The 13,288-nt window shown below is 37.0% G+C and overlaps 1 protein-coding gene and 1 long non-coding RNA gene across 2 annotated transcripts; both read left to right on the top strand.

Annotated features, from left to right (window-relative positions):
• Positions 1-1,654: 1,654 nt before the first annotated feature.
• Positions 1,655-3,474, top strand: LOC121401451. The gene is made up of 3 exons (XR_005966255.1): positions 1,655-2,805; positions 2,926-2,991; positions 3,215-3,474. It is a non-coding gene; the product is annotated as an uncharacterized LOC121401451 (long non-coding RNA).
• Positions 3,475-3,706: 232 nt separating this feature from the next.
• LOC121401229 (protein spinster homolog 1-like) lies at positions 3,707-6,953 on the top strand. The gene is made up of 8 exons (XM_041585561.1): positions 3,707-3,715; positions 3,851-3,919; positions 4,290-4,432; positions 4,926-5,078; positions 5,425-5,494; positions 5,606-5,671; positions 6,401-6,496; positions 6,697-6,953. Exons 1-8 carry the CDS (start codon positions 3,707-3,709, stop codon positions 6,925-6,927), a joined length of 837 nt encoding a protein of 278 aa, XP_041441495.1. The 3' UTR covers positions 6,928-6,953.
• The last annotated feature ends 6,335 nt before the right edge of the window (positions 6,954-13,288 follow it).

Genomic DNA, 13,288 nt, shown 5'->3' with positions numbered 1-13,288 from the left:
GGAAAAGGCTGAATCCCGAACCATTTGTTGCACACGAAAAAAAAAATAACAACCTTAGTTCAACAGACAGAATATCAACATGGGAGCACTCAAATTTGTTTGCCCATATTCCTGATGAGTGCAATATTCTATCCTGATGTGTATAGGAAAAGGATCTGCTCATTTTCGGACATAACCACAGTTTATACCCAGTTTTATAGCTTCTATGTTTGCCTGCCCCTATCCTTGCTGCTCACATACTGTGCCTTTTCAATATGGAACCCATATCTTTCATTGTGAACTCAAATTGTCCTTTCCCAAACTGCTAGCTGAATGAAAATCTCCAAGACACGGAGCACTTACCGGGCTAAAAACACTCGTTTATTGTTCAAACATTTTTAAAATCATAGAGCGCACAAACTTAACACGCTTGACACGTTTCGTGGACTGAACCACTTCGTCATAAGCATAAGCAAACTGCTAGCTGCTTGCGTGTTTCTATGTGCAACGGCCTAAAGAACGAATGAAAAAGCACCAGGAAAACACCTCCCTTTTCACTTCCATTGTTATTGCCTTATGTAAGGTTTTTCCCCTGGGTAATTCTTCAGAACAGTGATAAAAGGCCCAGTCTGTCATAGCAAGTATATTGTCATTATTCATTTTTATTCATATGGTGCTGGTATATTGTGCAGCACCTTCCACTTATTATACATCATTCACATCGGTCACTGCCCCAGTGCAGTTTACAATCCAGTGCCCACATTGTATTACACAGCCACCATGGCCAGTTGGGATTTCCAAACTGTCAAAATGATGTTAACAGATCACGCTGTTGGCTTTGTAGAAAAATCTTTCAAGATCCAATTCAAGAACTAAACCCATATTTGAAGTATTGCTTAGTAAAAGACACTTTTCTCTGAAATGTGGGGTCGGTGTCAGAGGAAATACAGTTGAAATGTTGCCGCTGGGCTGTAAATGATACATTTCTTTGCCTGCTGATGAGACATTTTTATTTTACATTCCTGAATCCATGTTTGTTTTAATCCAGTGTTGAAGCAGACCCTGTTATAGTTGGCTTTTCTATTTCTACTACAGTTCTACTACAGTTCATTGACCTGTAGTAACCCTGATTAAGCAGGCTATGGGTTTCTATAGCAACCAAGAGTGACATCATCACAACAAATAGCAATCCATTATGACATCATCACAATCTCTGTGTGACATCATCACAATAAACAGCAGGCCATTGTGACATCATCACAAACTACGAAGGCTTTGCTCTTAGCCTGTTGATGAGAGATCATTGTTATTTAAATCTCAACAAGAACACATAACAACATGTATATTCTGTAAGTAACTGCTCTTTTTATCATAATAATGAAATTCTTAGCATCAAATAACCAATTTATAGACATGTATACGTTTATATATATTTTATAAGTATATTTTATAAGTAAAAAATAAAACCAGGGTTTAGCTATAGTATAGAGATGTTTAGGATATAGTACATATAGGCTTTAGCCTGTTGGCATGTATGAAATGGATTTAAGCATACAGGTATCGGACCTGTTATCCAGAATGCTCAGGACCTGGGTTTTTCCAGATAACGGATCTTTCCGTAATTTGGGTCTTCATGCCTTAAGTCTACTAGAAATTCATTTAAACATTAAATAAACCCAATAGGCTGGTTTTGCTTCCAATAAGGATTAATTATATCTTGGAATTGGGACAGCATTATAATGTCATCATGGGTACAAAGTGATCCGAAAATTTGATTTGGGGAACTCTATTTATTTTAAAAGGTGTTTTAGCTTCAGTGTATTGTACTGTCAATAAAAATTTGAAGATTTTATTTTTGGGGGGATTTCTATGCTGTTCATATGGTTTACAATATACCACCCTCTGGGTTTCTTACCAGTGAGACGTTGGTTATAGGTTTAGCTGATCTTTTCAATTAAAGCGGCAAAAATACTAAATAGTGATCATTCTTGTATTCATTTTTACACACATATTTGTACAGTATATGTATATATATAGTATATAGTCTGTGTGGCTTTTTAATATTGGCAATGTAATATCTACTAGTTTATCCACATTGTCTGGCAGCCAAATAGAAGCTGGGTTAGAACTGTATTTTGTTGTCTGTAATGGTACAAACCCTTGGCTGGGAAAAAAGAAATAACTATTACTTCAAACTTGGCCTAAACAAGGCAGAAGATAAATTATTAGTGAATATGGTTCTTTTAGCCGAAGAACGATTCAGGACTCTACACCTTTTTTTGTTGTTGCTACAAACAAATTTTCACTTCTACTGTACACAAATCTTAATGATTTATTTTTATGGTTAGTGGAACAGAAAGTACTTGTATGTATTAACTGATAGCTTAAGTTGGAATACGTTGGAAAATAGAGTCAATGTAAGCCTGTTATTGACAATATAGATGTTTAGATCACATTACAGGTAGCTAATATACAGTACAGCAGATATTATACAATGGAAATGTGAATATTGCCTTTTATGGGGTTTTTTTTTTCATAACCACTGATATCTTTTCTCTTGTCATTTCAGAATCATTTGGCAAATAATTCAAACAATTTACAACTATATATATGACAAAATCTTTAGATTCGCTTATTTTATCAGTTCAAAGCGCATCCAACATGAAACAGATCAGTACTTTTTTGAAAAAGAGGATATTGAAAAACAGGATGAAAAGCTTGATGAACCGGATTTCCCTAAACTCGGCAAATGTTGCTCGATACTTCTTATTATTGCACTTGCTTTCCTTATGGCAGTGAGTAATACGGACAACATCATTTATAAATGTAAGTTTGGACTTATTTACTTTAGAATCCAAGACGTCTGATATATCAGAGTATAATGTCTGCATTTGAACCAACCAAAATCCTAATTTCTTTCTCTTCTTTCTCCAATTTGTTTTTTAGCTGTCCGTCCCTACATAGAAGAGGAATTCGAAATAACGGACTTTTATTCGTCAGTTATAACTCTAAGTAATATATGGTTTATTTGCATCATTCTTCTAAAATTCTTTGTTTGCCATTATATCTAATGCTTTCATTTCTCATGATAAGATACGTTTAAGATACTATCATATCATCCTATCTGTCATTATACTTATTACTATAAACTGCTACCTAATGAATCTATAGTTTCATGTATATCTTGTTATTTGCAATTGGCATCTCACAGTCTTCTTTTCTCCCCTCTATATAGTGTTTGTTGGCAGCTGTGCAACCATGGCCCCGATATTATTTTATTTCTGGAGTACCTTCACCGGACTAAGAGTAATATCAGGAGTTGTCGCCGTAATGGTCATGTTCGGCATTGGCAGTACTTTAGTTTCAGAGAAGGTAATAATCTGTTTATGACAGCCAATGGCATTTCAATTCACTAAACATGTAAAGACAGTACCTACACAGCAATTCATTTTGTTCACTCTGTATCCTATCAATGCATGAGTTTCTAATTTGTATCTTTCTGATTCTTTAGTCATTCTGGACGTTTGTGTTACTTCGAAGTCTCATGGAATCAGTAAAAAGCCATTATTTAGCTGCTGCTCCAATGCTGGTAGCAGAACTTTTTGATACTGACCAACGACGTAAAATGCTGACCTTACTTTACATTCTCAACACTATTGGAACGTAAGTACCCATTTTTGTATCTAAGATTGTTAGGACTTTTTTTCTGTACAATCTGCATTCTAGCATGGCAACTGTAAGTCCCTAAATGCTCTTTTTCCTATATCTTCCTGTGAGTTTATATAATAATGAGAGTCTAAGCTGATAGAAAATAATTCCACTTACTGCCACTTACTTTACTTTAACCCTGTCCTTTTTTTTGTTTTTACAGTTTTGCGGGACCTTTATTGGAACGTATGTAGCCAGCGTAATAGGAACCGACTGGCGTATGGCACTGCGGGTAAGAGAAATATATATGGAGGTATTAAAGGCTGGGGTGCTATTATATATATATACCAGTATAAAATCATATCATTACCTTGCAAACATGAAGGGGCATACTTCTCAAACTTTAATATAGAACTCGCCACAGGTCCTGGAGACGATTCCATTCTCTCTATTTACTTGTAAGAGATTTTTTGAGGTAAAGTGAGTAAACTCTCACTTACACCCTATAATAAATATGCTTAAAAATCCACAGGAATGAAGAGACAGTGGCAACATTTCACTCTGTTAATCTGCTGGGGGCTTTATTTCACATTTTGAGAAATATATTCTCTATTCTCATATGCTGGGTCACATAACTGATATTTATTTTTATTTGGAAACAGATTGCACCTGTACTTGATGTGGTGGCTCTTGTGCTTCTAGCAGCAGTGATGAGAAAGCCAGGTCGAGGTGGTTTTATGTTGAAGGCTGAAATATATCAGAAGAGAACTAAAGTTTACTCTGATATTTTTGATCTGATTTTAAAGTGAGTATCTCTTTATCTTTTATGTTCGGTCTGGCATCTGTTAGAGAGGCAAATATTTAGCTAAGCCCGTGTATGACCACAGTTATAACACTGAGTAAATTAAAGTGTTAGTAACACCCCCCCAGAATGGCAGTACCTCATATTATTCTCAACAGATTCTCCCTTTAGATGTGAGAGATTCCTGTTTCAATTATTATAGTTACTCGATTAGTTTTTGCTTGAGCTCATGTATATGAATGATCTTATTTCAAATTAAATGAATGGAATGGACAGAAAAATACGACTTATATGATTACCCGTATTAGGGTGCTTTTAAAAACATGCAAAAAAAGTCAAAATATGAGCTTCGTAGAGATCATAATTTACGCCTTACTCGATAGAAATGGGGTCCATTAAAATTTTGGAGGTATTAGTCGAGTATCAGTGATGCATGAAATCAAGTCAAGTAGAAAAATGTCCCTTATTGTAATCCATATCATTTCTCTTCTTTCAGCCGCTGTTTGGTCTTTGCTGTTTTGGGTTATGCAGCTAGTATGTTCATTACTAATAGCATGTATACATATGCTCCGAATGTACTGAGAAATGCTCGCATGATGTCAAATAATCACCAGCCTTGTCTGACAGTTGACTGCACCTTCGATGACAGGTAAAACCCCGTTTCCTTCTCTACTTGCCAAATTCTGTTCTATTACACACAAATATATATTGGACTTGTAGATTTTAATGTGTCTGCAATTAACTTTCTCCAATTACTTACTTGTTGTTTTACTTCATACAAGTTCAGATGGTTGCAGCTTCCTTGAAATGATTATTTCCAAAACCGAAAAGGATGTTGCATGTTTAACCAACAATAATCTCTCTTCTTATTTTTAGATTGATCTACGGATTGTGCAAATGTCTTGCTACTGCAATCGGCATTATTCTCGGCGTGAAGATCAATGCACATTATAAAAAGCGGAATCCACATGGAGAGCCAGTTGTGTGTATCGTAGCACTTCTGGTCTCTGTCCCACTTATGTGCTTTGGATTATTTTTGTAGGAATTAGTTCTGTCGTATCCCAAGTAAGTTTTACAATTGCATTACTACTTTATGTAAACTGTTAGAGCATTGTAACTATACATTCTATAAGATGAACTTCATTCAACCTAACTGTCCTCACTTTTTCTCAACAGATTCTCTTCTTCCTAAATGGGATTTGTTTGGCTATGAACAAGGTCCTTATCAACGAAATCATCATGGTAATGTATTTTTCTTCTTGGACTCACCCCCCCCCAAATGATCCCACCAAAATGCTTACAAAGGTGTTAGCTGAGCTAATGTATGTAAAACTGAATGGGGTGTAGGGTTCAGATCAACTCTATAAGGCTCATTTCAGTGCATATTGATGCAGGGAAACCCTGGTGCAACTGCCACCTTTGACTTGGTGGTAATTACATGGTTCCCTCTGTGGTCAATAGTCGGTGCACACTTACCCTTTTGAAATTATACGTGTGCATGTATTATAATAAAGGCATGAGCACCAGAGATCTGGAGTATGATATTTGCAGTTGTATATGGCTGCAGTATCACAGAAAATTTTCCTAAGAAAAGGAATAATGCATCAGGCAAAATTTAGATAAAGGCGTTGTACACTAAGGGGCACATTTACTAATGGTCGAATATCGAGGGTTAATTACTTTGATCGATCGATCCTAGGAAAAATCGAACGATTAAATCGAAATTCCTTCGATCAGAAAATTGCTAGAAAGAAACAGTACTTCGACTATCGAATGGTCGAATAGTCGAATGATTTTTAGTTCGAATAGTTCGATTCGTAGTCTAAGGTAGAAGTAGCCAATTTGAAATTCAAAGATTTTTTTCTTCTATTCCTTCACTCAAGCTAAGTAAATGTGCCCCTAATTGTTATCTTGGGTCACCTATAGTTGCCAAAATCTTACACCCTATTGCATTTTGTTCTCTTTCCCCAGATGGTAGTGTATCCAAACCGCCGCTCTTGGTCATTTACTGAAAAGTCAATAATAGGATTGCTTGGAAAAGAAGGAGGCGAGAAAGAACATTTATGGGTAAGTGGCTGTTTAGTTTTTGAAAAATTGCAATCTCTAGTAAATAGGGTTAATAACCTTTTTTTGTCAGCTGGAAATGTGTGTGTATTGTGTGTGTGTGTGTGTGTGTGTGTGTATATATATATATTTATATATATATATAAAATTGAATTCTCAGCAAATGCCGCATTATAACACATACCATATTTATTTTCCAATAGATTTTTAAATTTATGAAGATAAACTACTCAGAATCTGACCTGATACAGAATCACGCAATGGAATTTATTCTCTACATTTGTCCATTTATGGCTTTGGTCGGAGCAGGATGTTTCTGTGTAACGGCAAAATACTTTGAATATTATAAGCAAAATGTAGAAGACTTTATGAATACACCATTCACAGATGTAGAACAACCCTTGGATACGGTGGAATCATCTGACACAAAGTAACATGATAGATGAAGTTGAAAAAGACCTCGCTGTGATGCTTCTGAAATGTTCTGTGATTATAATAAAATGAAAAGTTCTGTAATATTGATTAAAATACAATAAATAAAAAATATATTTCATATTGAATGTATAGTCTGAAATCCTAGAGTACTTTGTTGACACAATGGAGGCAGCCACAATGCTGGCCATACACGGGTGCCTGTAGAGTCTGAATCAGTGGTTAAAATCTCTTCAGTCTGCAAGTGACTTAAACACTGAATATAAAGTGACAGCTGCAACTCCTGTCTCCTCTCAATGATCTACCCAAGTGTGTGATACAGACAGCAGAGGGAGCACGTAGAGCAGAGGAGTGTAAAACTGGGAATGAGTGTAAGCAGTTATAGAATGCTTACTTGGAAAACATTCATTTATATGTTAGGGACCATTCATAATTAAATAGCCAATTAGGTAAATGTGAAACAACTTTTGATTAGCCATGTGTCTTTAAAGGAAAACTAAAAATGTCTGGAAATGCTGTATTTTATATTCTGTTCTTATTGTATCAGCTCAAAGGTTTAGCAGCCCCATGCCCAAAGTTGTTCACAGCAGTCGGAAATAATAATCCTTATTATTATTATGTGTAAGCTGACAAGTTGCCTGTTTCAATCAAGATATTATTCAGTCACACCATCCATCTGACGTGTAATAACATATTAGATAATTTATGCATTGTATATATACTGTACAGTAAGTAGAAAGTACCTCGGAGGTGCAAGAAATATAATGGATTCATCCTCAGATCAAGGGTGAGATTTCGCCTGGAATTTTCTTGAATTTCCTTGGACCTGTAATTTGCAAATCCACGTTTTCATAATGGAGGAAAAAGATATGTTTGTTTCTTTAAAATAATATCATTTTGGAATTCCTATTTTGAATTTATGTCTGATTATAGAGTCCCTGGACAAAAGTGCAAGTGAACTAATGGGTGCGAATAAAAAGAATTCAGTGAGCTGCTGAGTGCAACTTTGTGCCAATTCATGTAGTGTAGTTTAAACACAGGTTGTTTTCCATAAGCCCCTCAGCGCTGCATGAGTTCAGTCTAAGGAAAGTAACTGAGGCGGTGCTGCAATTGGCGCGTCTCTCAGATGGTGATTCTTTAGCTTTAATAGCTTTTTTTTTACTTATTGGCTCCCAGAAAAAGCAGAGCATCCATTTTAATCATCCATTTTAATCATCCATTTTAATCAGCTGGTTTAAAACTGACTACTGTTCCTGCTATGCACCACTAGGCAACTGGAACATATAACCCTGGTGGATGAGAGGGGTCGGCCGTTAATCTATCCACCCCTGTTGAATTATAACTGTCCCGTGAACATAATTTTAACACCAAAATGCATTTATTAGAGAAGGAAGAAGCTGCTGCTGTTTTTCTAAAGGCAGAAAAACTCCCAACTGTCACAGGGCCTCTGATTTCAAGGAAGTGCTGGCTTGAGAAATGTTCAGCCAATCAGCAGGCAGTTGTTGTAGATACCGGGACAAAGATTTGCCAATCAGCTCCAGTTTGTTATATAGACACCTGAAGGTCACTGGGAAGGAATTCAGCAAGTCAGTAGGCTTAGAGATGCCAAAACTGCTGCAGGCATGAAGAATGTTGTGTTCCTTCCATAGAGGAAAGCCATTAGTTCAGCTGTAGCCCACATTCATTCCTATAATTTACAGAAAGCAGAATAAATCCCATTACATTGTACACAACAAAGTTAAGACAGAAATCCTCCAAATCAGTTTAAAAAGGGATTACTGGTATGTTTGAATTAATGGAGTGCTCAGTTGTTGGCACTGCTTTTGCTGCTTAGTCTAGCTATAAATGGGGTGCTCACTAGCCATTTCTACACTGATTATACTGTCAGTCTGGGGTTAAAATGCTGATTATCCTCTTTCTGTAGTGAATATACTGGTACGTCTGGGGTTAAAGGAGAATTAAACCCTAAAGTAAAAAAATCCCAACCCCCCCCTACCCTACATAGACCCCCTCCCTCCTCCTCCCCCCAGCCTAACTGCTACCCACAGGCAAATGCCCCTAATTCTTACTTACCCCTCATTGGGGGTAATGTCCAGCGGAGTTCACGGCAGCCATCTTCTTCTCTTTAATAATCTTCGGAATGCGATTGCCGTATCGGCGCATGCGTATTTGAAGCAATCTTCCTATCCGGACACAACTGCACATGCGCCGGAAGTCACAGAAATTGCCGATATGCCGCTCCCATTCCGAAGAGCTGGAAGATAGCTTCCGTACGGAGAACAAAAAAAAGAAAAGTAAAATGGGATGCTTTTGCCTGAAAATTTTAAAGATTTTAAAGATAAGACTGTGAAGTATAGTAAGAAAAAGTACTGGTTAAAAATACTACGTCCAATCGGTCTTGTTCTTGGTAGTTTTAAGACCAATTGGACGTAGTATTTTAACCAGTACTTTTAATATAATATTGTACACATATGGAAATCTATTATCAGGAATAATTGGGACCTGGGGTTTACGCCTATTGAAAAACATTTAAAAGGAGCACATGGGCTTCTGTATCAGACTTCCTGTTTTCAGCATAAACCTCCAGGGCTAGGGCTTAAGCATGTTCGGTTTGCTCCCTTTCCCTGCTGTAATCTGAACCCAGAGCTATAAGTGAGCAGAGAGAGACTCAAACAGGAAGTGATGTCACACCAAGCTAATATGGCAACTGATATCCTAAATAAACAGAGAGAGAGATTCTAGAGAGGTTGACTATATAATAAATATAGTGTTATAGATTGCCTAATTGTGGCTAGTTTTCCTTCTTCTTTAAATAAACCACAATGGGATTAAGGTTAACAAGGTTATAAGAATCACAATGATTTTGCACCCATGATTAGTCCCAGTTGCTTGGCTGCTTGCTCTTTGCTGCAGCACCCTTAATCAGAGCATAATAACATTATAAGTTTCCCTTCATTCATTGGCCAGTGTGTATTCTCTGAATAGTTAATGTCCAATCAGTTTATGGTCCTCCTTGTGCATGTTGGGTAGATTGGGTGGCTTTCTGCCCCAGTTAAAACCATCAGAAGTCCATCCACGACCCACATCCATGCGCTTATCTGTGTCCGCTGAATTCCCATTAGGGCGAAATCCAATTCTGCCGCTATATTGCAAAAAGTGCGCTCGTTGAAATTGCCAACATATCAGAACACTATTTGAAGTAAAGGTGCATTTTCACATAAAACACTTGTGAATTTGTTCCTAAAGTTGCTTGAAACCGATATAGCCATTATAACGCGAAATGCTCAATGAACACAATTAATGTGAAGGGTGCGGTTTGCAGTCTGTTAAAGTATGGTTCTTGTATCCTAAGGTTCCTGAATATATCTGCATTTTTTTAATATTTTTTTTTAATTTAATGCGGGAATGGCTTTATAGACACCTGTCATATAAAAATAGAGAATTTTCCAACTAAAGGTCGTGCGCTTAATGAGCAAGCTGTGCCCCCCTCGCTTGTCGTTATTTGAACCCCCAATTGTTTTGGGACTGGTAAGGTGTTCCCCGAGCCTACGTCCACATGTCCAGGGCACTTATTGCGCATGTGCCCGTGAACATGGCAGCCCACAGTGTGAGCTTTCCACCAGTATCAGCGTGCATATCGCTCAGGGGATTATTCGTTGAAAATTAAACTATTGCTTACCCCCATGTCGGCTTTAAGTAAGTCCACGAGCTCTGGTGGCGAGGCACCAGTTTGATATGATTTTGTCTATTAAAGCCTTTTTATAGATAATAGAAAAAACACTAAAATAAACCCATAGGATTGGTTTGCCAATCAACTTAGTATTCTGCAGCATAACGTTATCATTGAGTCCAAGTTACTGGGGTTATTTAAAACACTGGGCAAATTTGCCGCCCTGGCCAGTAACCCATTGGCATACCATAGATGATTGCTTTCAGCCTGCCAAGCTGGCTGAAAAAAATTAATCACTGATTTGCGTTGCTATTGGGTTACTGCACTGCTGTTTATAAATGTAAGCCACATTGTCTTATACAGAGGAAAAGCATATTAAGTTCAAAAACAAATCTATTTGGTTTGAGATTTTTGCGGGTGGCGTTTTTTTTTTCCCCAGAGACCAAGCCTGAGTTAGTCTTCTGGTAGTGACTGCTAAAAGCTGCTGGAATAAGTTATTATTGGACTCTGTTGGTGACTTGAAGTTTGTATTCTTCTGTTGTCACTGCGATGCTGCTGAAAGCTGTTTGCATTTCAAAATAAACGGGATGTTTTTCCTTCAACTTGGAGTCGCCTGCAGTGTTATGCTGCGCAAACCCTGCCTGTGATCCCCTTAACGTTTTACAATTTATAGTTTATCCAAAATATAAATAATTAATCCTTATGGGAAGCAAAAACCAGGCCTATTGGGTTAATTTTAATGTTTACACAATTTTTAGAAGACTTAAGACATTGAAAGATCAAATTACGGAAAGATCCAATTATTTGGAAAGCCCCAGATCCTAGAGCATCTGGATAAACAGCATCAATATAACCTGTATATATATAAAATCATATTTACAAATAATATAACATATAGTCACACAAGACACTAGGTACATTCCCATAAGCAAAAGTGCCCTATATTCATGTTGCTATAGGAACATTAATCCATCATCTTTAATAATTTAAAAAAAGGGATATCGTTAACTAAAATGGTTTTAGCTGGGATCAGCTTGTAAAAGCTGATACCCCAACTAAAGACTATAATTAATCCTTAATTGGAAGCAAAATCAGCCAATTGCGGTTTATTTTCATGTTTACATGCGTTTTCTAGTAGCATTTGAAGGTATGAAGATCTTAAATTTACAGCAAATGATCCCTTATCCGGGAAAAATCCCAGGTTCCCAAGCATCTGGAATAACAGGTCCCATACCTGCTACCAAGAGAAGAAAACAAATGTGGTGCCATTAAGGAGCCTAAATGATTTTTTATTTAAAAACAGCCTGTTCTGTCGATGATCAATTTTAAAAAAATAAAAATTAAAAAAATGCTAGCGTTCTTTGTGTTTATTAGTCAGCAAAATTTAAAGCCCAACAGCCATTAACGCCTGCTACGTTTGTACAAATAAAAAAAATATACCGTAGTATTGAACGAAAACAATCAAGAAAATCACAATGTTTTAACACAAGTCTTGTCCAATATCTGCATCCAATTAAATCAACCACAAGCAAGAAGCCATAAAAATCTGAGGAGCAAGTTCCCAAGATATCTTCTCTAATCTAAGTCTCACAGCAAACAAAGCCACAAACCTTCCCACAACCGATCGCTGAATGGGACCCGCCCACATAATAAAAATACCATCTCACGATTAATTAAAACACAAGAACTTTGTCATTAGAACAATATTTGAAAAAATCCCTTCTTAGTCAGCATTTGTACCATTGAAAAGTTTGAAGAATATTTAAAAAGAACTTAATACCTACAAACGGAACTATATCATTTATTAGAGCTCCTGTATTTTCTGTGGGTTTTTAAGCAAAATTATGCCATGTTATATTGACTTGCGATGAAAAAGAAAAATCTGGTTGGGCTAACAACCAGGTAGCTTGTCCAAAGAACATTCCCAACTCATCTTGGTTCATTCCATTGAAAAACTGTGAATCATTCCTGATGTATGTCTGATCTAAGGTCTTGAATATCAGTGGCAAAAAGTTGCATTTCAATTCCCAAACATTATTACCAGTAGGGTTCTCTCACACATTACATATTGTAAGTAGAAACACTCGAACCATTTCTCTGTCAGATTGTATAAAAAGCTAGAGTATGGACTGTGTCTGTGTAAGTTGGGCCGTATGAGCTTGTATTGAGAAATATTAATGGCTCCATATTGTAAAATAATTTTTTTCACAGTGCCCACCCCTCCCACGGAATGGCCGTTTGCGTCGTGAAAGTATAAAATTGCTGAATTATAATAGCCAGAGGTGACTGATCATTGATTATTTAGTAATGACTAGACTGCCAAGCCTTATTGCCAGTGAGCCATTTATCACCCGCGAGTGACAGTGCTAGCTTAGTGATGTTATTAAGAGGTGGTCAAATATAAACACACTCTCTGCTTGCCCCGAGAAAGCTTCCATTGACTGAATAAATAACTATCACTATAACATAAATAGTAATCCAAAATATAATGACCATGCTACCTCTCCGTTGCTGTCATAAACAGACTCTACTCTCAGTAAACGTTAACTAACTCTCTTCCGGGTATGCCGGTTGCAGGATGGTGCACTCGGGGCCCACACTCTCACTATGTGCTGCACTTATTTTATCTTTATCCCCCTCGGATTCATCGCATGTTGCGGTTGTGTTCCTCCCGGTGGCTCTTCCCTGCTCCC

Source organism: Xenopus laevis, chromosome 3L, assembly GCF_017654675.1.
Source record: "Xenopus laevis strain J_2021 chromosome 3L, Xenopus_laevis_v10.1, whole genome shotgun sequence".
NCBI lineage: Eukaryota > Metazoa > Chordata > Amphibia > Anura > Pipidae > Xenopus > Xenopus laevis.
The sequence above is the reverse complement of the archived record's forward strand: the minus strand, read 5'-3'. Positions and strand labels throughout refer to the sequence as shown.

Excerpts from the sequence above, each read along its gene's own strand:
- LOC121401229 (XM_041585561.1), top strand. Across the intron at positions 5,495-5,605 it reads TTAGTTCTGTCGTATCCCAA|ATTCTCTTCTTCCTAAATGG; the intron begins GTAAGTTTTACA and ends TTTTCTCAACAG. Across the intron at positions 6,497-6,696 it reads GCGAGAAAGAACATTTATGG|ATTTTTAAATTTATGAAGAT; the intron begins GTAAGTGGCTGT and ends ATTTTCCAATAG.